Below are 23446 nucleotides of genomic sequence, written 5' to 3'. Positions count from 1 at the left end.
CCCAAGAGGCCTGGGAAGAAGTGAAGCCAATGAGGAAAGTGGAGTTCAGGAAAACTGTGTCCAGAGTAAAGTGGAACCAGCAGGGTAGTGCCCACATCCTAACCCTGTGGTGCTTGCCAGAAACCCCACTTAACAGAGCTGAGTCCCCAGGGGCCTCCTCCTACTCCCAACCTCATTCCCTTCCTCAGAGGCAGGTCTGTGGCTTGGCTGGAAGTTACAAGAACTGAGGGAGTACTGCTCTGTGGGACAGGCCACATAGCTAAAACCCGGCGGGCCATAGGGCCCCGCGGAGGAGGCCCCAGCAGGCGGACCGGGTTCCTGAAACCTCCAGACACTTCCAGCCTGTTGCTTATTCATTCAGAGTAGGAAAGCGCCTGCCTAGCCAGCGGCCAGCCAGTGTGGGGCTGGCCATGTAAGGGCCCCAGGAGGTCCTGCCCGTTCGTGCCCTGCGGAAAGCCTCGTGCATCCCTGGGCACCGCCCCTGCCCTTCCCTGACCCCTTGGCCTCGAAATGCTGTCATCGGAGGAGCCGTCCCGCTCGGGACAAGGCCAGGATGGACAAAGCTAGAGCTTGGGCAGGCAAGGAGCCTTCCTGTCCTCGAGGCCGTGGGAAGAGAAGCACCCACCGGGGCCCACTCCTGAGAGACTCTCTGCCCACCCGGCCTCTGCAGAAGGGCCACTATGGCTCTGGCCGGAGTCGGCAGCCAGCTGGGGACCCTGGTGTGGGGCGCCTGCCTGTGCGTCCTGGTGCACGGGCAGCAGGCGCAGCCAGGACAGGGTTCGGACCCGGGACGCTGGCGGCAACTGATCCAGTGGGAGAACAACGGGCAGGTGTACAGCTTGCTCAACTCGGGCTCTGAGTACGTGCCGGCCGGGCCCCAACGAGGAGAGAGTAGCTCCAGAGTGCTGCTGGCAGGCGCGCCCCAAACGTCTCAGCGGCGCAGCCAGGGAGGACCCCGGCGTCGGCAGGCGCCGTCCCTGCCCCTGCCCGGGCGCGTGGGTTCGGACACTGTGCGAGGTCAAACGCGGCACCCTTTCGGCTTCGGCCAGGTGCCCGACAACTGGCGAGAGGTGGCCGTCGGGGACAGCTCAGGCATGGCTCGGGCTCGCACCTCGGTCTCCCAGCAACGGCACGGGGGCTCCACCTCCTCCTCGGTCTCTGCCTCGGCCTTTGCCACCACCTACCGCCAGCCATCCTCCTACCCGCAGCAGTTCCCCTACCCGCAGGCGCCCTTCGTGAACCAATATGAGAACTATGATCCCGCGTCGCGGACCTACGAACAGGGCTACGTGTACTACCGCGGTGCGGGTGGTGGCATGGGCGCGGGGGCTGCGGCTGTAGCCTCGGCTGGGGTCATCTATCCTTTCCAACCCCAACCCCGGGCACGCTACGAGGAGTACGGCGGTGGCGGCGAGGAGCAGCCAGAGTACCCGGCCCAGGGCTTCTACCCAGCCCCAGAGAGGCCATATGCACCGCAGCCCCAGCCTCAGCCCCAGCCGCAGCCTCAACCCCAACCCTCCGACGGCCTTGACCGTCGCTACTCCCACAGCCTGTACAATGAAGGCACCCCGGGCTTCGAGCAGGCCTACCCCGACCCCAGCACCGATGCAGCGCAGACCCCCGCCGGGGCCGGTGGCACCTACGCTGGTGATCCCCGCCTTGGCTGGTACCCGCCATATGCAGCCAATGTGCCGCCCGAGGCCTACGTCCCTCCGCGTGCGGTGGAGCCACAGCCTCCATTCCGCGTGCTGGAGCCGCCTTACCTGCCTGTGCGCAGTTCTGATGCGCCCTCTCCGGGTGGGGAGCGGAACGGCGCCCAGCAGGGCCGTCTCAGCGTGGGTAGTGTGTACCGACCCAACCAGAATGGTCGCGGTGAGTACTGTCTTGGCTCGACATTCTGGTCACAGGTGAATGCTGCCTCAAGGGTGCAGCTCATCTATCTTTTACCAAAGGTTTCCAGGTAGTGGCTGAGCAAGTGTGGTGTGACTCTCCTCCTCGCCTGCCCTGAATCACTCATTATTAGGGTCAGAGGCCTGCCTGGCAGGCCTGTTTTCTGACTCTGGCTTTGGAGTAATCGAGGAATAACTAGCCAAGCTTTAAGAAGTACTTTACAGATCTGGCTGGGGTCATCTAGGGACAAGTGGGGAAAGCCCTTTCTCCCTGCATCTCCCCCTTCCAGTCAGGGAATCTCCTAAGACTCTCAGAAATTACTGTATGCAAAGGGTGAGACAAGGATCGATCATGGGAACCCTGGACCTTCAGAGTCAAGAGAGCTTAAGGCTGCTTCTGGGGGTACAGCAGTGTCCCCATCCATAGACCTCTGTGAGCGAGCTGGCGCTTGGTGAGTTAAGTAGGAGGTTAAAGAGCAACCCTTGAACAGACCTAGCTTGCAGATCCCTGAGGGGAGCCCATTAGACTGGGATTCCAGAGCCCATTGGCCAGGGCATAAAATTCAATGGAGCACTAAAAACACCCAAGTAATGAAGATAAGTAATATTTAAGTGCATTAAAAATCTGTTATCAACAACTATGTTCAAATTTTAAATAGCGCCAGTAATGGTTCCATAACTGAGGCAAAATCAAAAAATCTGAAAAAAATCAATAATATGGGTCCTGTCTTTATTTGAAACAGGATATTTGTTCATAGCAGATTTTTTGTATTGATATTGCTTTTTAAGAATATCATATTAAATATTACTTATTTTGGGTCCTTTGCTTTTTGATGGTCCCTAAGACATAACCCAGGCCAATGCTCTACCGCTTCACTTTCGTCTTGGCTCTGAGGGAGAGTCCTGGGAAATGTCTGGAGACAGGCCACCCCCTGGCCTCCCCAGGGATGGAGATGTGACCTATTCTTGGGAAGGCCAGGTCATCTGCACACAAGGGTCGGGGTGGAGCAGTCTTCCTCCGCCAGATGGGCAGCTTCCACATGTGCTGTTACTGTGACAGGGGCCAACTGTTGTGTCTGGCCAGTGCCGGATGGCCACCGGCCCGTCCTCTGCTGTCCTAGAATCCCCTTTGCTGGTGTTCTCCACACAGGACTGTCTGCTCCCTGGTCAAGGTTTCCGCTGAGTTCCCAGTGCACACGCAGTACACCCTGAGGGCAGTGCCTTCTGCCCACAAGTCTCTGCTCCATACCAGGGTTACTATATCAGAGCTGTCAGGTGAAGATGAGCCTGTGTGACCCAAAGGTGCTGGTGCCCAGACCAGCCCTGGCTCCTCAGCCTCTGTCAGCATCAGATAAATGCTGAATCTAGTCAAGACTGAAGAGCTGTTGCTTAGTGACCCCCAGAGCTGAAGGCCAGGGGACAGAGAGTCCAGAAGTCAGGGCCCACCTACTGTGACATATCCACTAGAACTGAGTCTAGTTCTGAACCCAACTTTGAAAATCATAGGAGCTGAGGGTAAATCATAACAGGGGGCTGGGGGCTTCTATGATGCAATGCCAAACATGAATGGTGAAAATGCATTGAGCCCTTTGTCACCAGCTTGACGCCGCCTGCAGCAGGCTAGTATAGATTTGCGCTGACTTTCCCCTGGAGCCCCTTGGAGGAGGGGGCGCTTTGCCTATCAAGGGCTTGACTTTTGTGGCTGCTTTCCTTAGAATGCAAGACCTCAGCTCTGAGACACTCAGCCAGGAGGGCCCCACCTCTGAACTGAGGAGAAAACCAAGGCCTCAAATGCCACAAGGCTGGCAGAGGCAGGCCAGGCACTGCACATCTGGGCCTTGAGTCAGTGGGTTTTCTAGGGCCCCTCTGTGGCCTGTGAACTTTCAAGGAAGTCATTTGGTTCAGAGGAGGATGAAACAGGGCAAGACCCGTGTCTGGAATGGGGTGCTTGGTGCTCCGCAGGCTCCAGCTGCTACTCTAGAGTCCCACAGTTCATTTTGGATCAAATATGCTTCTCCCCTGAAGGCAGAATTCTTGGTATCCAGGCTGGCACACATCAAATTCGGGCTCTTCCCTGAGAGAAGCCCGGCAGAAAGGACTTGTTGGCGTGGGAATAGAGCAATATTGGGAGCAGACACTGTGGGAGGTTCAGAGGAGGGTCTCCTTCATCCTGGGGGAGCACCCGCTCTGACATGTCCATAATTCAGTTCTGCATGGGGTTCCGAATTCCACTTCAAAAATCACAGGAGCTGGGCTGGATGGTGGTGGGACACGCCTTTAATTTCAGCAATCAGGAGGCAGAGGCAGGTGGATCCCTGTGAGTTTGAGGCCAGCCTGGTCTACAGAGCGAGTTCCAGGACAGACATAGCTGTTACACAGAGAAACTCTGTCTTGATAAACAAAAACAAACAAACAAAATCCCAGGGGCTGGGAGTGAATCAGGCTGGGCAGGAAGAATATCTGTAATGAATGCTGAAAGCCTCTGCTCCAGAGGTTCCGGGAGGACTTCTCAGAGGAGGTGGCCAAGCAGTGTGCAGGGGATGGTGATCAGCATCTTCTAAGTTCTCCCTCCTCCAATCATGGAGAAAAACAGGATATGGGGATGAAGTTGTGGTACATGCTAGTGTGGGGCCCCCAAAGAAGCCAGAAAAGGGACAGTAGACTCCCCTGATATTGGTTCCATCCTCCCACCCTCATAGTCTAGGACCATGGAAAATCCCAGCCCAGTGAAGTCCAAGCCTTGTACTTGAGATCAGCCCCCCAGGCTTGGTGTGGGAGCCCAGGGCAGATTCTCCGAGGCTGACTTCATCCCTCCTGGCCACACATCCAGGGGTCTGAGGCCCAGCGCTGGCAGGCTGTGCTTGTGTGTGGGTGTGGATCTGTCCTTACAACAGCAAACACATGTGAGCACCGCCCACGTCCCCCCCTTATGTATGTGGCTTCCAAGTGTCTCAGTTTGTGAACTCAGTTTCTGCCTCAGCAGCCTTCTCCTCTTTCTTCTCATGCTGGGTGCTGGACTGCTCAGGGCTTCTGCAGTACCACTGTCTCCAATGCTAGAACAAGTCACAGAGGAGAAGGAGGGTTTGTGGAGGCTCAGAGAGGCTCAGATCCCTCATTCATCTCTCGCAGCAGCACATGTACTCAGAGAGGCCTGGGGAGTGGCTGCCTGCCTCCCCAGGTCTTCTAGGTCTCCGGCTCTGTGCCAACCCCATGCCACCTCTCCTTGAGACTACTGCCAGGCCCTGCTCCCCCAGCATCCTTGCTTCAGCTCCTGCTTGTCACAGCCTCACATCCTTTGCTATAGAGCTCTCAATGCTGAGATGTCACCCAGTCTCATGAGATCAGGATTCCCCCTTCTAACTTAGCCTGCATCATTGATCTAGGGCTCCTGCAGTACCATTGTCTGTGAAAGACATATCTGCTGGATCTGGAACAGGTCACAAAGGTGGCTGTCCACCAGGGGATCCCTGATGGCTGTGTCAGACTTGCCTGGCATGTCTCATTCATCCCTGCCTTGACAAAGCCAATTGGATCTTGACACTTGCACCTAGCACCTCAGAATCTGAGGTTCTTCCTTTCTTCCTCTTCTTTATTAGGCATCTACAGCCACCAGCCATTGTGCTGCTCCTGGGATCACATGTTTCCTTAACATCTCAGGGGGTTTCCAGGGTAGTACCCTCTCTAACCAGCCTCCTGAGCTGCAGAGGACCTCAGTTTTGCTTTCCTTAGAATGCAAGACCTCAGCTCGGAGACGCTCAGCCAGGAGGGCCCCACCTCTGAACTGAGGAGAAAACCAAGGCCTCAAATGCCACAGCTCTGTGGCCCTGCTCTCCGCCCTCACCCCAACTGCCCCTCCTTCACCTGAGCCTGATTCCCCGCTTCCTCAGCCTGACTTCCCCTCCGGGTCCTCTGCTCTCCTCCACAGAGCTTTGAGTAGATGCACAGAAAGGCAGAGGCCTCTATCCAGCAAGCTTCCAGAGTTAGAGCCTTCAGGCAGGGATGGAGCAGCAGCTTGCTAAACCGCACCCACCTTCTGAGCCTGGTGACCTACATGTGGGATTTCATGATTACATTTGTCCCCACAAGCTCTTAGGGGCACAGATCACAGGCCCCAGGAAGATGAGAAGAAGGAGCCTAGTAAGATGGCACAGTGACACCATACAAGATAAGAATTGGGAGACAGGAGAAGAGTCCTGTCCCTCTGCCAGCTGGGCATCTCTGGGGCACAGCCTCCCTCTGCATGCCCTGGTGAGAGTTAGGCTCCAAATGACTTCCCACTTTATTTCCTTTAATCCTCAGGTCTCAGCCACATCCTGTGAATTGTCCCATTCCATAGGTAGGATGAAGGACTCGCTGACTTTTGATAATGAACCTGGGCTTGAGTCCAGGTGAACGCACGCTGTGTTCATAGCTTTGCATTGTTTTTAATTTTTCTATGTGTTACCGCATATCATACACGCTTCATTTACTCATTTGTTCCTTTGCTCATGTATTCAATCATCCAGTGGCTATTTTGGTACTGGTTGTAACAGAGACAGCTGTAGAGGGTCATACAGGTAAGTGGCAACAAGAGAGGGGTGTGGGTGTCTGAGGGAACAGGCAGGGTTCCGGGCCGACTTCCTGTCTCCTGGCTCGCTACCCTCTCATAGGGCCTCCACTCCCTTGCCCTCAGCCTGGACGTCTCTGCGGAGCTGGCTCTTGTTTAAACAAATGTTTGATGGTGGCTGCCACTGCTTATGCATGAGTTATGCTTCGCCAAGCACTCTTGCCTTTTCCTTCTGAAGTCACCCGACAACCCTAGGTAGAGTTACAGTGTAGGGTAGTGCTCTTGCCCACTTTATACAGGAAGGAACTGCCGCTCAGGGAAGCCAGGGCCACAGTTACAGCAGCCAAGCTGGACCTAGGAAGGGTGTCTACCCCTCACTGCCCCACCTCACTCAGTGTTTTACAATGTCACCTAGCTCGCTGTTCAGTGATTCTTCAGTCTGAGCTTCTGGGGGAAAAACCCAAGGTTTTCCTGTTGTTTTGTTTTGTTTTGTTTTTGCCTTGATGTTAAGACCCTGTCCGCCTTCCCCCAGGATGGGGGGAGGTTGTTGGGGTTGGTAGCAGAGATAGAAATGGGGGTATGAAGAGTCCTTAGTGCCTTTTCTAAGGCACTAAGTAGCCAGGCTACTGCTAGGCTTAGCTAGAGAGTTCTGTCCCCCCATCTTTCCTTTCTCCTGATACCCTGGGGTGGGGTATCTTCACAGACCTTTGTACTCAGGAGGGGCACTTCTCCCCAGGAGCACCCTGCTAGAGCCCACCCCACTTCCTTCCAAGCCAAGAGCACATGGAAAACTCCCCAGGCGGTGGGGAGAACAAGCAGGAGAGGAAGGGAACAGGAGGCCGCCAGAAGTCCAGCCAGGCAGCCCACACCTGCTTCCAATTCCTGGGCCCAGCATTGCTGTGGAGCAGCATGGGGGCAGGGGCCTGGAAGGAGAGGCTGAGCCTTGTTCCCACCCATGGCCTGACCTAACCGCCTCCTCCCCACTGCAGCTGGACCAAGGGTGTTTTGTGGGGATTCAGGATTACAGAGTAAGGGCTGGGCCTGGGTCCTTTGCCCCTCCCCCCTTGTGATAAGTCCCTGGAAACCAGGAATCTAGCTGTTTTCCAGAAAGTGGGGAGGGAGTCAGAATGCCAGACAGAAAGGAGGCCAGTGCTGTCAAAAGCATCAAACCTTAGGAGACAGCCTACCCTTCTCTCTGCTCATGGGCCAACTGGAACCATGAGTTTCCCAAGCCCCAAATAAAAGGGTCTTGGGAAGGGCCGGGCGGTGGTGGCGCACACCTTTAATCTTAGCACTCGGGAGGCAGAGGCACCAGCCTGGTCTACAAGAGCTAGTTCCAGGACAGGCTCCAAAGCTTCAAAGAAACCCTGTCTTGAAAAACCAAAATAAATAAATAAATAAATAAATAAATAAATAAAGGGTCTCGGGAACTAATGCCAGCACTGCTTGACAATGAAGATAGGCTTCCATAGGCAGGTGATTCCCAGAGTCTTTGTGGGTGCAGGCATTCACATACTTGCTCATTGGCTCCTGAGCACCTGTCCCGAGCACCTGGGCAGCTAGGTTAACAGTGCCCTAGACACATTCTTTCTCTTTCTGACTCTCAGCCAGCCAGTAAGAAACCAGACACTTGGCTTAAGGGTCCAGCTCCCAGCTTCCTACTGTACATAATAAGGGATTCCCAGGCTTGCAGCTCAGTGTGGGCAAAGATGGCAATGCCCATAAAGCCAGCTGCTCTCAGGAGCTCCTGTCCAGCTGAGGATTGTAGATGACATCTCTTGAGGACATGTGGTCATCTGGTGGGTATATGTTAGCACCATTCTGTGTGCTGAACACTTACAGCTGGGAATTAGCAAAAAGAAACATGAAATGTTTGCCTTTTTGGACCTTGTGCTGCCATTTGCAGACATAATTCACAGGTAAAGTGGTAGGTGCTGAAGATAAAATAGAGGCAGCTAAGGAGATCAGGAGTAGGGGGGAGGGAGGAGCTTACAGAGGTGACCACCAAAGGCCTCAAGAAGGTGACATCTGAACCAAGACTCATAGGAGGCTTATGCATGAGCCATCTGTAGGGAGAGCATTACAGACGGGGTGGGGAGTGGGGGTAGCCCAAAGATGGCCCAAGTGTGCTCCAGCATGCTTAGGTTGAGTGCAGTGGATACAGAGATGGAACTGGAGCCTGGACAGAAAGATTAACAGGGCTCGGATGACGGAGGATATTGGTGGCCACTGTGAAGTCTTTGGTCCTTACACTCTGTGTCCTAGGAGGCCACTGTAGGGACACTGCTAGGCTGGAAGCGTGTAGCTGGGAAGAGGGGTGAGTGCTGTAAGAGGAAGCAGAGTACTGGGAGAGGAAATCGAGCTTGACAGGTGGGCTCTGGACCTAATGATGGCTTCGCCCTGGTGTGAGCATAATCACCCATGAGGGCGGGAGAGGGGCAAATATGCGCAGAAGCGCACAGTGAGTTCGGAGTTTAGAGACAGAGAGGTCAAGCTGCCATGTTAGCCGCTGCTTACTGATGCTTACAGTTCAGCGTTCCGGCAGGTTAAGGACAGACCACAGAAGGCCTCCGCTGCCATCCTGAAATGTCTAGGCTCCACTCTTTAGGCCGCTGGGAGCCACTGAAGGTTCTAGACCTGGCTCTGTAGCCATCATATCCCCCTTCCCCAGCCTGGAATTGCCCCTTCACCACGGGGCAGAGTGGCTGCTGGAGATAACCTTTGCCTGCAAGCTAGCAAGAACAGGTGGAACACCTCTGGGCGGGTGCTGACAGCTTAATGGTCCAATTATTAGCTAATCATTTCCTGGGTTTGGGAGCTGCCAGCTCTGTCCCACTCAGGTTCATCTTTATTCAAGTCTGAGCTGGGCAGAGCTTCCCGCTCTCCCCACCTAGGGGCTCCTCTGGAGTCTGGCTGTGTTCACTGCCAAAGCATCCGACTCAGCACATATTTCCCAGCCGACGGATGGGTTTCTGCTGGGCTGTGTTTATCCTCCAGTCCTGGGCTCAAGAGATTAGGACTCTGCTGGATTCCACTTCCCAGCCTCTGAAAGCCCCAGCAGCAGGGGCTTAGGGAACATGGATGCTAGGGGAGGGTTAGGACCCCACAGAACCTACCAAGCTAGAGGAAAACAGGGGACCCATAGACTTGCACGAGGACACACGCATACTGGGCTGGAGGGAAGAGATTTCTCATGAGGCAGGAAGGGTTTGGGTCAGTCAGTGGGATAATGTCCTGACTGATGAAGCATGGGCTGCTGAGGTCAGGAGAGGTCTCGGGCTCTTGCCCAAGGCTGAAGCATGGATTGAATAGCTCCGAAAAAAAAGTATTTTTATCTCCAAGTGTTTCTGGAGTCATCCAGCCTGTGCCCAAGAGCCGGTTAGCTCAGTCTTCCCTGCATCTTTCAGATAGGGAAACTGAGCATCAGATAGCGGAACGGGCCAGTTCACTGGGAAGGTCAACACAGCAATGGCAAACGAACCTCCGGGGTCTTAGGCACCAGAAGACCCCACTCGGATCCTGCCCAGGAAGATGCTCACAGTCATTGCCATCATGGGAGTGTTCTAGAAGTATCAGACCTAGCCTAAAATGGGAGAACAGGGTAGGCTTGTCCTGAGGCCATTGGCTGCAGTAACAGTGTGGCTGGTCCTTGCATGGAGCCCTGGCTGCCACAGAGGATAGAGCTGAAATGCAATGTTTGGCCTTTCCCTGGCCTGGATCTTCATTATCTTAGCCTAGTGGCCACCACGGCATGACAGCTCTCTGCCTACATAATGACTTGGGACCTGGTTTGCTCACACCCAGGCCCTCCCCGGCTGAGTCCCGACTTTGGTTATCCCAGGGGTCTTTACTGTCCTCTGATTCAGTGTTCCCAGTATCCTGGCCCAGGCCGTGGACAGCACAACCCTTCCCAGGGAAGAATGAATACAGGGGCCTGGCACAGTGCTCCAGGCCTGCGGGATGAGGAGATCTGTGCAGACACATGGAGGCAGAGAGGCCTACAGAGGGCCACATGCAAATCTAGAACAGGACGGGCAAAGCTCAGCCATCACTGATGGGACCCAGCCACCCTCAGAGGGGCAGCAGAGTGAGGCTGTCCATATAGCCTTGCAGCTCTAATCCACCCCCATCCTGTGACACTGAGACCAGGGAGGAAGCTGAGCAGGTCTGGAGGCCCCCTGTCAGTTCAAAAGGGACATGCGTGCTCAGCAAGCCTGTAAGAGCATGTCATCCATTGTGTCGTGTGTGTGGAACAGGGCTCAAGGCCACTCCTTCCCAGGAGACCAGGCAGATGGCATCCTGGGGAGGCAGACTTCTCTTGAGCAGTGCCAAGCCATGCAAAAGGTCCTGAAGGTTTACAGTGACTGAAAAAAATCCAGACACAGTACAGGTCCTGTAAGACTAACATGTATGCTTTATATGTATATGAATGTTTTGTTAACATGTATGTATGTGCATCACATTCATGCCTGGTTCTGAAAGATATCAGAAGAGGGTATCAAATTCCCTGGCACTGGAGCTACAAATGGTTTTGAGCTGCCATGTGGATGTTGGGAACTGAACCTAGGTCCATTTTTTTTTTTTAACCATTTTAGCAACATGGTCTCTCTGTGTAGCCCTGGCTGTCGTGGAACTCAATTTGTAGACCAGGCTGGCCTCAAACTCAGAAATTCATCTGCCTCTGCCTCCCAAGTGCTGGGATTAAAGGTGTGCGTTGCTGCGCCCAGATCTCCTTTGTATTTAAACACAGCCCCATCCGACATGAGCTGCACAGTCCATAGAGATCGACAAGTGCTCTGGACATACCTAATGAGAAGATGAGAGACGCTGTGCACGGATCATGGACCAGTTTCTTTCTTTTATTTCTGAACTAATCAGTCATGAAATTTATCCCATTCTCCATCATCAGAAAAACGTGAGAGTTTCATAAAAAGTATCAGAAACCATGGTTTGTTTTTTTGTTTTTGTTTTTTTTTTCGGTCTCCAGGTCCAGACCTGAGGCTTGGAGGATAGACTCCAAGTTTGTTGGAAAATATATCTGACCCCCCCCCACCTCAGAATTATGCCCCATAACTGATGGGACCTCTGAATTTGACTCAGCCTGGAACAGGGGTGACCACATTATATCTGGACTTCATCCCACACTGACCACCTTGCCTGTGCCCTGCAAGCCGATAACACAGACCAGACTCCCCAGCCCTGTACCTGCTGACCTCCGCGCAAGGCTTTCTTATCTCCCTTCAATCATACAACCTTCCCCCATACTCAAACCCCACAAAGAGAATGAGAGCCCAAGGCTGGCTGCTGCCAGATATCCCCTGGGATCACAGCCTGAAGGAGGCTTTGTTCCATTCTGGAAAAACATACTGGCTAAGGGAAGGGCCGGTATCCCTGGGACCTCAGCAGGGAGTCCCCAGAGTGAGATGGGAGACCAGGCCTGAACTCTCAGGACAGCCAGGGCATGATAGGGGTGGGGGCACAGCGAGGGTGTGAGGAGCTGGGCGAGTCATGGGGGCTCTGGTGTGGTCAAAATCAAAGATAATGCTAAGTTCATGACAGGAGTGATTTCATGTAATGACTAAAAAAGGCAAAAAGCAATCTACAGTGATTTAAAAGCCCTATCGGTATGTGCCAGGGATAGGGACCTTGTCCTGGTTCTCTTGTGGTATTTAATGGAAGCATACCTTTGTCGGCTCCTTGCCAAACTTCACCAAAGTCTGTGCCTTTGTGTGGATAGCATACGTCAAAAAGAAATCTATCTATCTATCTATCTATCTATCTATCTATCTATCTATCTGATTTGTATGAGTATTTTGCCTACATGTATGTGTACCATATGTGTGCGGTGCCCACAGGGGTCAGAAGAGGGTGTCAGATCCCCTGGAACTGGAGTTACAGATGGCTGTGAGCTGCCACCTGGGTGCTGGGAATGGAACCCAGATCGTCTACAAGAGCAACGAGCGCTCTAAGCTGCTAAGTTGTCTCTGCAGCCCCAAGTTTATTTTTATAAAAAGAATGGCAGGAGGAAGCTGAGACATAGGCTCTCCCGAAACTGCCCTGACTCCCTGTGTGAATATAAACACATCCATCGCCCTCTCCAGATGACTTCCTCGCACTCCCAAAGCTGTAGTATGCTCTGGGGTTTTAAAGAGATAGCCACATGCTATGAATGTGTATTAGGCCTCTAACTGCTTAAGAAGCAGAGGATGTGGCCTGCTAACCGTGAGTAGGATGCGGGTCCTGCCTTTAGAGAGGCCCCCATCTGGACAAAAGGAACCAACAGAGGAATATGAGGGAATCCCAGTAGCGAGGGGGAAGTATGTGCACCCCACGATGTCACCACCAATCAGGGAAGGCTTCCTGAGACTGCACACAGTGTAGAGCACATAGTCTCTCCTGTGCTCTACAGACAACCTCTCCCAGCAGCTCCTGGGCTTGCGCCAAAGCTCCGTCGGAACTGGAAAGAATAGCTGATGTCAAGACAATTCCTCTTGTAGGGCTTTTCTCTTAGGACACTGCTTTAGTTTCCTATCTAGAGAAAGAAACTGAGGGCAACAGTACTAAGATTCAGAGATGTTGATAGATCCGGGCTCGGTGTGTCCAGGATCAGGGCTCAGTGTGTGATAAATCTAAAAGTATAGTGTGTAACCAGGGTCTGGGCTCAGTGTGTAGTTAGGTCTCAATATGAACAGGATCAGGGTTTGGTGTGTCTAGGATCAGAGCTTCGTGTGTGGTAAAGTCCAAGTTCAGTATGTGGCCAGAATCAGGATTCTATGTGTGACCGGGCCGGTACTCAGTGTGTGATGGGAAAGTTAAAGCTCAATGAGTGACCATGGTCAAGGCAAAGTGTGACCAGGATCAGGGATCAGTGTGTAACCAGAATCCATACCCACTGTGTAACCTAGGCCAGGACTTCCTGTGTGGTCACTGGGCTCTGTCTGTGGCCAGGAACAAGCTCCATCAGAGAACAAGGGCAATATAACTGGCCCCAAGTGCCCCTGGTCTGGGACTCTGGCTCTTCTGGCTGTCCAGGATTGCACAGCCAGCTCATGACACAGCCTAGAGAGGAAGGGTCGGGCCAGGAAAGCTCGGTGGAGCCATCTGTGTAGTATTTATTGAAATCGGGCCTAGGATGGGAGCGGCAGACTGTCTGGTGCTGAATGTTGGGCTCAGGAGGCTTAGGCCCGGCTGCCACACCCACCTATTGCTGAGCTGCTAGAGAGTGGGGAAATGGGACCCCTCCTCTCTTCCTTATTCCCCTTCCAGAAGCTTCTGGGAACCAGTGGGTGAGAACCATCTCCCAGCTGGTTTGAGGTCCCGAGGGTCCCCTGGGAAATGACTGCAAACATTCCAGGGGGCTCATGTCATAGAGCCTAGGCTGGCCAAGAAGTCCCCCATTTGCCAGGAGCCACCTCATCCTCACCCACCCTGTACTCTAAACTTCTCCATTCCAAGTAGGTGAGGTCACCCTGGCTGCCCAGATCAGGCTGCCCCTGAGGCCTAGGCCCCAAGGAGAACAGGTCCAGGGCAGGGGCCCAAGGGATGTGTATAAGTGTGAATATGTATGTGGTGTGTGTGTGTGTATGTGTGTGGTGTGTGTTTCTGTGTGTGTGTGCATGCAGTGTGTGTGCTCATGGTGTGTGTGTGTTTGTGTGTGTGTGTGTGCATGCAGTGTGTGTGTGCTCATGGTGTGTGTGTGTTTCTGTGTGTGTGTTTTTGTGTGTGATATGTGTGGTGTGTGTGTGTGCTCATGGTGTGTGTGTGTGTGTGCAGTGTGTGTGTGTGTGTCCAGGCACACACCTCTGTCAAAGGCTATGAGTCCAGACTTCCCTTTGCCTCATTATCAGGACCTTTAAGCTGATGGGAGGGATTGGTAAACAAGGGGCCTCCACTTTGCCTTGCTGCCTTTACTTTTCCTCATTCCCCAAGGGCAGAGGGCTAAGATGCTAGAAGGAACTTGTTGTCTCTTTTTATCATTTGCCAGACAGAATCACCAGGGCCTGAGAAAAGAGAGAATTTAGAAGTCCCAGATGCCCAGTTGTAAGCTGACTGTAGAATGAGGATCAACCCCCACCATTAGTCCCCCCTTCACCAGTGCCCTCACTCCCAACATCAGGATCATCGTGTCCTTATGCCATTATGAGATGACTCTGATACCTGCCTATGGTTTCTGCTTATTCCTGGTCGCTTACTCGGACTCTTACTGGTGGAAGAAAAAGGGAAGCCCCTGACCCTGGTGTAGCCTAGAGATCAAGTGGTCACAAAGAACAGTTGGAGCAGTTTTTAGACTTCCCCCGGGCCCTGCAGGGGTAGGGTGGGAGCCAGGCCCTCCCTTAAGTTGGGAACCAGAGGTTGCCCACAGGGGATGGTTGTGGGCTGGTTTAGAGTCTGACGGCCAGAAGTGGCAGCAGGTGCCAAGAAGAGCATATCCTGAGCAGCTCCGCTGGCACCAGGCTGAGAGCTCTGCTGGCTCAGGGAGAGTGTTTTCTTCCTGCCCATCCCCTCCGACCAATTAGCACCCACCTACCTCTGCCCATGAACCTTCTGGGGCCCACCCTGGGCCCGAAGCCCAGGCTGTCCTGGTGGTCCTTGAAGAAGGCTGGCTCTAGAGGTGAGAGGAGTGTCTTGGCCAGTATGCAAAGATCTGGGGAGCAAGGACAGAGGGAGCAGCTCTGCCAGGAAATTCCTTGGTCTCCTTAGTCCCGTCTCTAAGCCTTTACTCATGACATGCCATTCCACCTTCCAGACACCTCTTCCTTCCAGCTCCTGAGTCTGGTTCACATTCCAGACCTTCTAGGACTGTCCCCACTCTCCCGCACCACCAAGCTGTAGAGGCAGTCACGGCTGCTGACCTCCTGAACCCAGGACCCACTGGCCAGGGACAATGGCCAATAGTTTGGTGGAGGAGGTTCTTGGAGGCAGCAGTAACCAGTCTGACCCTCTTGGTACTGTGCTCTTCCTCTCCCGCTCTCTCTAGGCCTCCCTGACTTGGTCCCAGACCCCAACTACGTGCAGGCATCCACGTATGTGCAGAGAGCCCACCTGTACTCCTTGCGTTGTGCAGCGGAGGAGAAGTGCCTGGCCAGGTAAGGAGCGCTGTGGGTGAATGAAGCACAGGGCCTTGCAATAGTCCATGGGAGTCACCCAAAGCCTGGCAAAGTGTCTGAGCCTCTCAGAGCACTGACTTCCATCTTGTCTGGCTTAAGGAGTGAGGAAAAGGGAAGGAGTGGGTTCCTCCCAGCCTACATACATTACCCACAAGGATCTTTACTACACCTTGACATCAATTGTAACACCAACCCTGACAGAATGGGCTGCCCCGGTAGGAGACTAAGGCACAATGAAAGGAACTGAAATTGGTCCTATCTGTATTTCCAGTGGTCAGCGTGGGTGTCAGGTAAGTCCTGGATGGAGGGCAGAGGGCTGCAGGGTAAAGATGGGTGTGGCTTTGTCTGACCCAGGTTACCCATCTGATCATAGCCTGGAATTGGTAGCATGGGGAACAATGAGGCCTCAGTTAGGTACCGTCCCGGAGAGAGGAGGAGACCGCTACCCTGAGTTCAGACCAGAGCACACCCATCCTGCTCCAGCAGAGCTCACTGCAGGATGCTCAGCAGCTCATATTCTGCGTAGCATCTGTGCTTTGGGGTCCTCTCTCCCTGTGTTAGAAGACCTGGTTAAAGGGGACATTGATCTGTTGCTCTTCTAGGCAGGGATGCCACATGCATATTTTCCCCCTTGATTGCCCACTTTAAAAAAATATTTGTTCTTTATTTATTTTTACATAATGCACTCCCTTACCTTTTACTCTCTAGGAAACCCTTTGGAATTTCAACATTTGTTTATTTTTGACCTTTAGCCCCGTGCCCCCTTAGATTAGCTGACCAGAAACTCTTTCATCTGTTTGTAATAAGATAAAAAACTTTTCATCAGCATATAACTCAATTTGCTGCTTCTTTGATGAAGCCTTTAGTAAAGTCTTTAAAATGACACTAATCAGCGTGATTGGTGGTTGACAGTTGATTGACACTCTGGTGAAAGTCCCTATTACCACAGGTGGGCAAAGTGTACTTATTCTGGGGACCATCCATGGACAGCCACTCAGTTAACCTGACCATCAGGCCTTGTCTGTGTCTCTTGTCCTTGAGAAGAGACCAGCCTTTATCCTCCAGTGATAAGGGCTCAGTCTCCATGGTGGCCTCTACGAGTCTGAATCGTTTAGTTAAAGCCAAATTCTCAATACATCTTGGAGCATCTCAAGTGTCCAGCCCTGAGCTCCCAGTTGGGTGAGGAAAATGCAGCCTGCCCCTGTCCTGGGTGACTTCTCCATCTAGCTGGAGTGAGCGACCCCTCGCTCCAGGCTCTGATAACAGAACTAAGCAGGCGCAGGAGTAGAGTGAGAGCCAGGATGCACAGCTCTGGGGTTGGGGTTAGATCTGGGGCTGAGTAAGGTCAAAGAGGGAGGGGCCTGGGTAGAGGATTACTGAAAGGCCTGCAGAGCTGGGGCCTTGCGGTGGGAGGATCTCCAGCCAGTTCAAGTGTGGGCTGGAGCCCTGGGCCAGGTCCCACACTGCAGGCTGAACCCAGAGAAGTGGGGGCGGGGGGGGGGGGGAGGGTCGCTTCAAGTCTCGCCACAAGCCTGTGACCAAGCTGGGCCTAGACGCTAGATCCTGCTGGTTTCCCACGATGTTCTGAGCCGAACAGCAGGGCAGGATTTCACCAAACAGGCAAGGAGGATGTTTTGTTTCAACCCAGACACAGACAGATTCCAAGCCTCCTCCAGACAGGGCCAAGGGCCTTAAGTACTGGCAGACAGGAGCCTGAGCTGCCTGCTGTCCAGACATATTCTCAGAGAGAACTAATCCCCACGACGGGCCACCTCTCTCCTCTAGCCTTACAACCTGGCTCCAAATGAGGCCAGCCAGGACAGCTGTCAGCGGTCAGCTGCAAAGAGGGGAGCCGACAGCCAGACCAGGCTTCCTGTTTCTGTTTCTCTCTCTCTCTCTCTCTCTCTCTCTCTCTCTCTCTCTCTCTCTCTGTGTGTGTGTGTGTGTGTGTGTGTGTGTGTGTCCTTTCACAAAAGAAATCCCTCTTTTCTCTTTCTTCCCTGCTTCTCCTGTGAATTTAACATCACACATGATTGGAGAGCAGGCTTCCAGAAGGGAAAGAGCACATTGCTGGTCCTGAGGCCAGGCCATCAGGGAGAGATGGTCTGATCATACCTGCATCAGCCTAGGGTGCATGCGGCATCAGAGTGAGCTGTAGGTAGTACTGGGAGAGCTCACCAGGATGCTTCTAAGTACGATAATCATGGCAGACTTCCTGGAGGAAGGGACTGAATGGGACTAGGAAGCTAAATGAGCTTAGAACTGTGATCATGCAAACAGCGTGGGAGGAAGGGGGATGAGAAAGTCTTATGGGAGAATAGCTCTTGGAGCTGGCGTTCAACCCGTAGCAGCGGAGCAGACGAGCACATGGGACCAGGAATGTGAAGATTTACCCAAGATGTGCAGGCCTGGCTTTCAGTCACACACAAAAGACATGCAATGCTTTGGTCACCAGTTAAGGCCTTGTCCAGAAGAAGGAAGAGTTTAGATGTCCCTGGATATGGCTGATAGGCTCTATTTTTATTATTTATTTTAATATGTGTGCAGGTGTTGTGTGTTCATATACAAGTTAAGGCCAAATGACAACCTTGCACAACATCTTCCAGGACGTTGGCTACCCCTTTTGAGACAGAGTCTTTCATTAGTGTGGAGGTCACCACCAGCTAGGCTAGGCTAGCTGGCCAGCAAGCTCCAGGGATTGTCTCCACCTCCCCAGGGCTGGCATTAGAAGCACACAACTCCACCGTTGGGTGTTTACGAGGCTTCCGAGGATTGGACTCAGTTCTCAGTTCTCTGTCATGGCAAACACCACACCAGCTGGGCTGTCTCCACAGGGCCCACAGCTGTTTATTCTTAAATTATCTTTCAAAGATTTTGATGTGACCCCCAACCTCTCCCAGGGTGGTGGCGGGTACTAGCCCTAGCCGAGATGCCTAGCTGGAAGCTTGTGGTCTGAGTCTGTTAACAGTTCTCAGTCACACACAGGAGGCCAGAAAGGAAAGGAAGCCAGGTCTGGGTAGGGTCATGAGAGAAAAGGCCAGACCTCACTGTCCTGCAGGGGTCAAATGTCAGTGTCTTTGGGGCAGGAAGGGGCTGAGAGACCAGCAGCTAAAGGCTGGACGCAGGGCCTGTTGTAGCTAGCATACAATGACTTTTGGTGTCATAGTGCCATTCCAGTCTCCCTGCCTGTCCCCACAGCACAGCCTATGCCCCCGAGGCCACCGACTACGACCTCCGAGTGTTGCTGCGTTTCCCCCAGCGTGTGAAAAACCAGGGCACAGCAGACTTTCTCCCCAACCGGCCACGCCACACCTGGGAGTGGCACAGTTGCCACCAGTAAGTGAGACCAAGTGACCTTTACTACTTCCTCTCCCGGGCCAGGGCCCTCGGCGCCTGAGTCTTCCCCATTAGCTCTCTGGGGGATGCAGGTATTTATTTGTTCTTGTCCTAGAAAAGAATTGCTGGCTCAGCAAAACTGAGTTGAAAGACAGACCATATCACCATCAGCCTTGGTAGGGGGTGGAAATGTCTAGAATGCAGGGTTTTGTCCATGGGGGCAGGAAGGAGTCTAGAAAAGAAGTAAGGAGCACGAGGAGGCGGAGTTCTGAGGTGATCTAGCACCAGGGATGAGCAGAAGGGCTCAGTGGTTAGGAAGTCACCATATAGCAGGTCATCCGGGTCACCTCATGAGGGGGGTGTGAGGAGCAGTCCCAGGGAAACTGGGCCTTCTTCTCTTTCCTCCCCCAGACATTACCACAGCATGGACGAGTTCAGCCACTATGACCTGCTTGATGCAGCCACGGGCAAGAAAGTGGCCGAGGGACACAAGGCGAGCTTCTGCCTGGAGGACAGCACCTGTGACTTCGGCAACCTCAAGCGCTATGCATGCACCTCTCACACACAGGTTGGGCTTGTGTGGCAGGGTGGGTACAGGAGTGCATGGATGGGAGTGGGCCAGCCAAGTGAAGAATGGGCAAGTGCCAAGGCTGTGCCCAGTTGGTTCTGGTTGAGGATCTTCTTGCTGGTCCTGAGACCATCACAAGGCCCTGCAAAAGCCTCTTCCTTCCTCACCCCAAGGGGTGTCTGTCTTGGAGATAAAAGAGCATTGTCACACCATCTAGATAACGCCATGTCTCATTTGCCTAAAGAGGGACAGAGGTCCATTCCAAACCATCTTTCCATAGGTTCATCCACAAAACATCCCTATGCCCATCTATCTTTCCATACCTTTCTTCGGCCATATTTGTTACCACAGCATCTCCATCTTCTGCTTGGTTCATCCACCTAGTGGCTCAGCGAGGGCCCAAACGACTGTAGGCCCAGGCCAGGGAGGAAGCACAGACACAGAAGCCCCGGGGATGCCTTGGATGGGCGTGGGGTGGCTCTGAGATGCAGCCTCTCCTTCCATCCCTTTCCCCAGGGCCTGAGTCCAGGCTGCTATGACACCTACAACGCAGACATCGACTGCCAATGGATTGACATAACCGATGTGCAGCCTGGGAACTACATCCTCAAGGTGGGCCCCACAGTCTGGAACATTCTCTCCAACTTGATGCCCAGGTTCATCTTCTCCCGCTTCTAAAAGATGCTCCCTTCTCTGGCTGCATCCCCACCTCCCCAGCTGCTCAGCTGAGCTGCCATCTTCACCACTGTCTGAGATTCTGGTCCTCTCTGATCAGATGTGTCTCAAGCAGACACGCTTTTCTCCCCCAATAGACCGCAAGGAATCTTCAGCCCTGGTATAGCTACAGGAGAGGTGAGGATGACATTATTATCTCAAAGTGACAAAGAACCCAGAGAGTCAGTTAGCCCATCCTCCCATGTATGGAATGACAGGCTCTCAGCTCCTTGCTGGCCATGTGCCAAACCGCAGGGCGTCTGTGACCAAAAGTCCCCTCTTGCTTCATGGGGTAGTGTGATCTCACCCTGTCAATCATTCCCTTTGGTGCTGGGACAAGTAGAAATGTGTGCAAATGACACACAGCCCAGCTTAGCACACCATTACATACATGCAATAGAGGGTCATGTCCCCATGGCCTGACCCCAGGAAGTTAAATCCTCCATGCAAGCACGTGGAGGGCGGGGATAATCTGTCAGCGTTCTTAGACCTACTCCATACCAAAGTTCTGTGTGGGCAGAGCCATGGGTGGTGACTCTTGCTGCTGGCAGAGGCCGGTAAAGAGGTGGCCCTCAGAGCACAAAGCAGAAGTCACTCCCGGCTGCCCCACCTGAGTTCTGCTCCACAGGGTGCATGTGAGTAAGTCCTACCTGATGAGCTATCATCGAAGACTAATGAAGGCCCCTCTGAGATCCAGGCAGTGGGCAAATTGACCCCACAAACAGTACACAGTTGAAGCTGTGAGGAGTACACTACGATTTCAAATCACACTTGTCCTTTTTAACATTTTCTGATTTTTAAAAAAAAATTCTTTTTCCTCTATATGGGTGTTTTACCTATGTGTATATCTGTGCACCATGTGTGAACAGCACCTCCAGAGATCAGAAAACGGCCCCGGATCCCCTGGAACTAAGCTGCCATGTGGGTGCTGGGGCCGAACCTGGATCCTCTGGAAGAGCTGTCAGCGTTCTTAAGAGCTGAGTCATCTCTCCAGCCCGTCCTTTTCTAAGTTTTGTTTTTCTAATTAATTAATTAGTTGTGTGTGTGAGAGAGAAAGAGACTGCAGATGGGGCTCATCCATGGTAGGCAGGTGCTCTATCACAGAGTTGAACACCTAGCTCAGCCGTATACCTTCTTAAATGTACCTCAGTGGCTGGTGCCTGCTCACCCAACCTGTTACGGTTGGTCTCTCTTTCAGACAAAGAGTACAGGACAGGCTTGGGCTATCTTCTCAACAAAGTTGGCTTCCGGGCACGGTAAATAACCTCAATATTGGTCACCTGGACAGGGATGGTAAGGTTTGGAGTCAAGTAGACCAGGTTCCAGCCCTCACTCTGGAGCAGAAACTGGCAACAGTGCCCTCTGCTGGGCCCTTGTGGAATGGGCTCTGACTCTGGGGAAGTTTCTGATTTCCTCTTGTGTAGACAGTTGGTGTTTTCTTGAACCATAACTATTCCTTCTCTCCCACCTTTGTCTCTTTGTCCCAGATCTTTGTCCCTTACGTCTGTCTCCACCTCCTTGTCTCCCTCTTTGTCACCTCTGTGTCTGTCTGCCTCCCCACTACCTTCTTTGGTAGTGACAAGGTGGGCTGCAGCTTCCTGATACGCCCCCTTTCTCCATTTTTATTCTCCAGGTGCACGTGAACCCCAAGTACATTGTTTTGGAGTCTGACTTTACCAACAACGTAGTGAGATGCAACATTCACTACACAGGTCGCTATGTTTCTACAACAAACTGCAAAATTGTCCAGTACGTGTTTGCTCACCCCCGACTCCTGTCCTGAACACGTTCCTGCCCGGGTCATTGATGACCAAACACAGCCATGGTCTTCTAGAAGGAAGACCCCTGTCTGCACCAGCCCTAAGCTGAGTGCTTGTGATGGGGCTCGGGCTATGGGGTGTTGACGTCCAATCCCGTGACGCCCTGGGATTTTCAGATCGAAACTGGCAGAAGTCAGAATGGTTTGGTGAAGTGCAATCCTAGTCTGCAGATCTGTGTTCTGATAACTCCCTTGCTCTTAGGACTACCTTTCTCACACACTTACCGTACAAGCTGGGAATGCGGACTTTCAGCCTGATGCCAGTGTGCCCAGGTCTCCAACACAAGGAGGTTAAGCCTGTGGGGTCAGGGCTAAGTGTGTGACCAGGGTCAGGGCTGAGTGTGTGACCAGGGCCAGAGCACATCTAGAGACAGCTCTTTTTATCCATGATTACTCCCAACCATAGGCTCACATATGAAAGAATGGGTCCTGCTACCTCTGCTTCAGTACAGAGTTCAGGTTACTCAGGAGCAGAATCAGCTACCATCACCCAGGACACCACAAACGGGTGAAAAGACCAAGTCTTGCTCCGTACAGGCCATTCGGCTTTCGTAGGCCTGAGTTTCCAGTGCCTTCTTGCTCTTCAAGGCCCATGAGGATGTGTCTCAGGCCACAGGGATCCCATAAGCCCCATCAGGGCCCTCAGAGGGTAGACACAAGCATCTGGGGTACCCTGTGCTCTCCCAAGGATTAGAGCTGTGGACAAGGCCCTTGCTTCCAAGACCTCGCTACATAAGTGCTTGGAAAACCTCGAATCTTATTAGAGGATCCCCGTGACCCTGACCACAGGCAGGCCGCCTGGCCAGCGTGCACAGGAAGCTGTACAGAGTGTTCCCAGAAAGGCCACGGGACCGACACACGTGGCTTTCCGTCATGTTTCTGAAGCGGGGAAAGGAAAAAGGGGGAGGGCAGAAAATAACAACCAGAGAGGCCTTTCCTGACAAGGACCTGGGGCAGCTGTGGGAGGCTGGGAGGCATGCTGAGACTGTGCCCCCAAAGGTGGGGGCCTGAGTGCCCAGCCCCTCTGCCCTGAGCCCACACTCCCGGGGAGATGGAGCCCTCTGTCTGCCCCATCTGTAGAAGGAATCTGTCGGCGAGGCGGGCCACCTCACAGATGTCATGCCATTGACCAATTCTCTTTCTTTCCTTAGGTCCTGATCTCTGAGTGGACAGCCTCCCCCACTTGTCTCTCCTTAAAAAGCGGGCCCTGTTCCCAGGCAGCCTCCCCTAAGAAGCCCAGCCCCCTAGCCCAAGGGCAAGGGCAGCTGGCGGCTGGGGCATCCCTCCCTGCCGGCCTCAGGGAGTGAACGTGGACCCAAACCACAGGGATTCTGGATGCCAGACCCCATTTTGTACCTAATTCTCCTCTACAACATCATTTTGTCTGTTGTTGGTTTTTAATTTTTATATTTTGGCCATTCCACACAGCAAGATTGCCCGGGTGCTGAATAAAACAAGGGTTTTCTA

General features: G+C 53.1%; 1 protein-coding gene across 1 annotated transcript; it reads left to right on the top strand.

The window, feature by feature from the left end:
* Positions 1–349: 349 nt before the first annotated feature.
* Loxl1 (lysyl oxidase like 1) lies at positions 350–23446 on the top strand. The gene is made up of 7 exons (XM_048423807.3): positions 350–1872; positions 15413–15521; positions 18741–18878; positions 19290–19446; positions 19963–20058; positions 21794–21909; positions 23131–23446. The coding sequence occupies exons 1-7, from the start codon at positions 681–683 to the stop codon at positions 23135–23137; spliced, it is 1815 nt and encodes a 604-aa protein (XP_048279764.1). The 5' UTR covers positions 350–680; the 3' UTR covers positions 23138–23446.

The sequence above is a fragment of the Myodes glareolus genome, chromosome 4, assembly GCF_982192425.1.
Source record: "Myodes glareolus chromosome 4, mMyoGla1.1, whole genome shotgun sequence".
Lineage (NCBI taxonomy): Eukaryota > Metazoa > Chordata > Mammalia > Rodentia > Cricetidae > Myodes > Myodes glareolus.
This window is presented reverse-complemented; position numbering and strand designations above follow the sequence as displayed.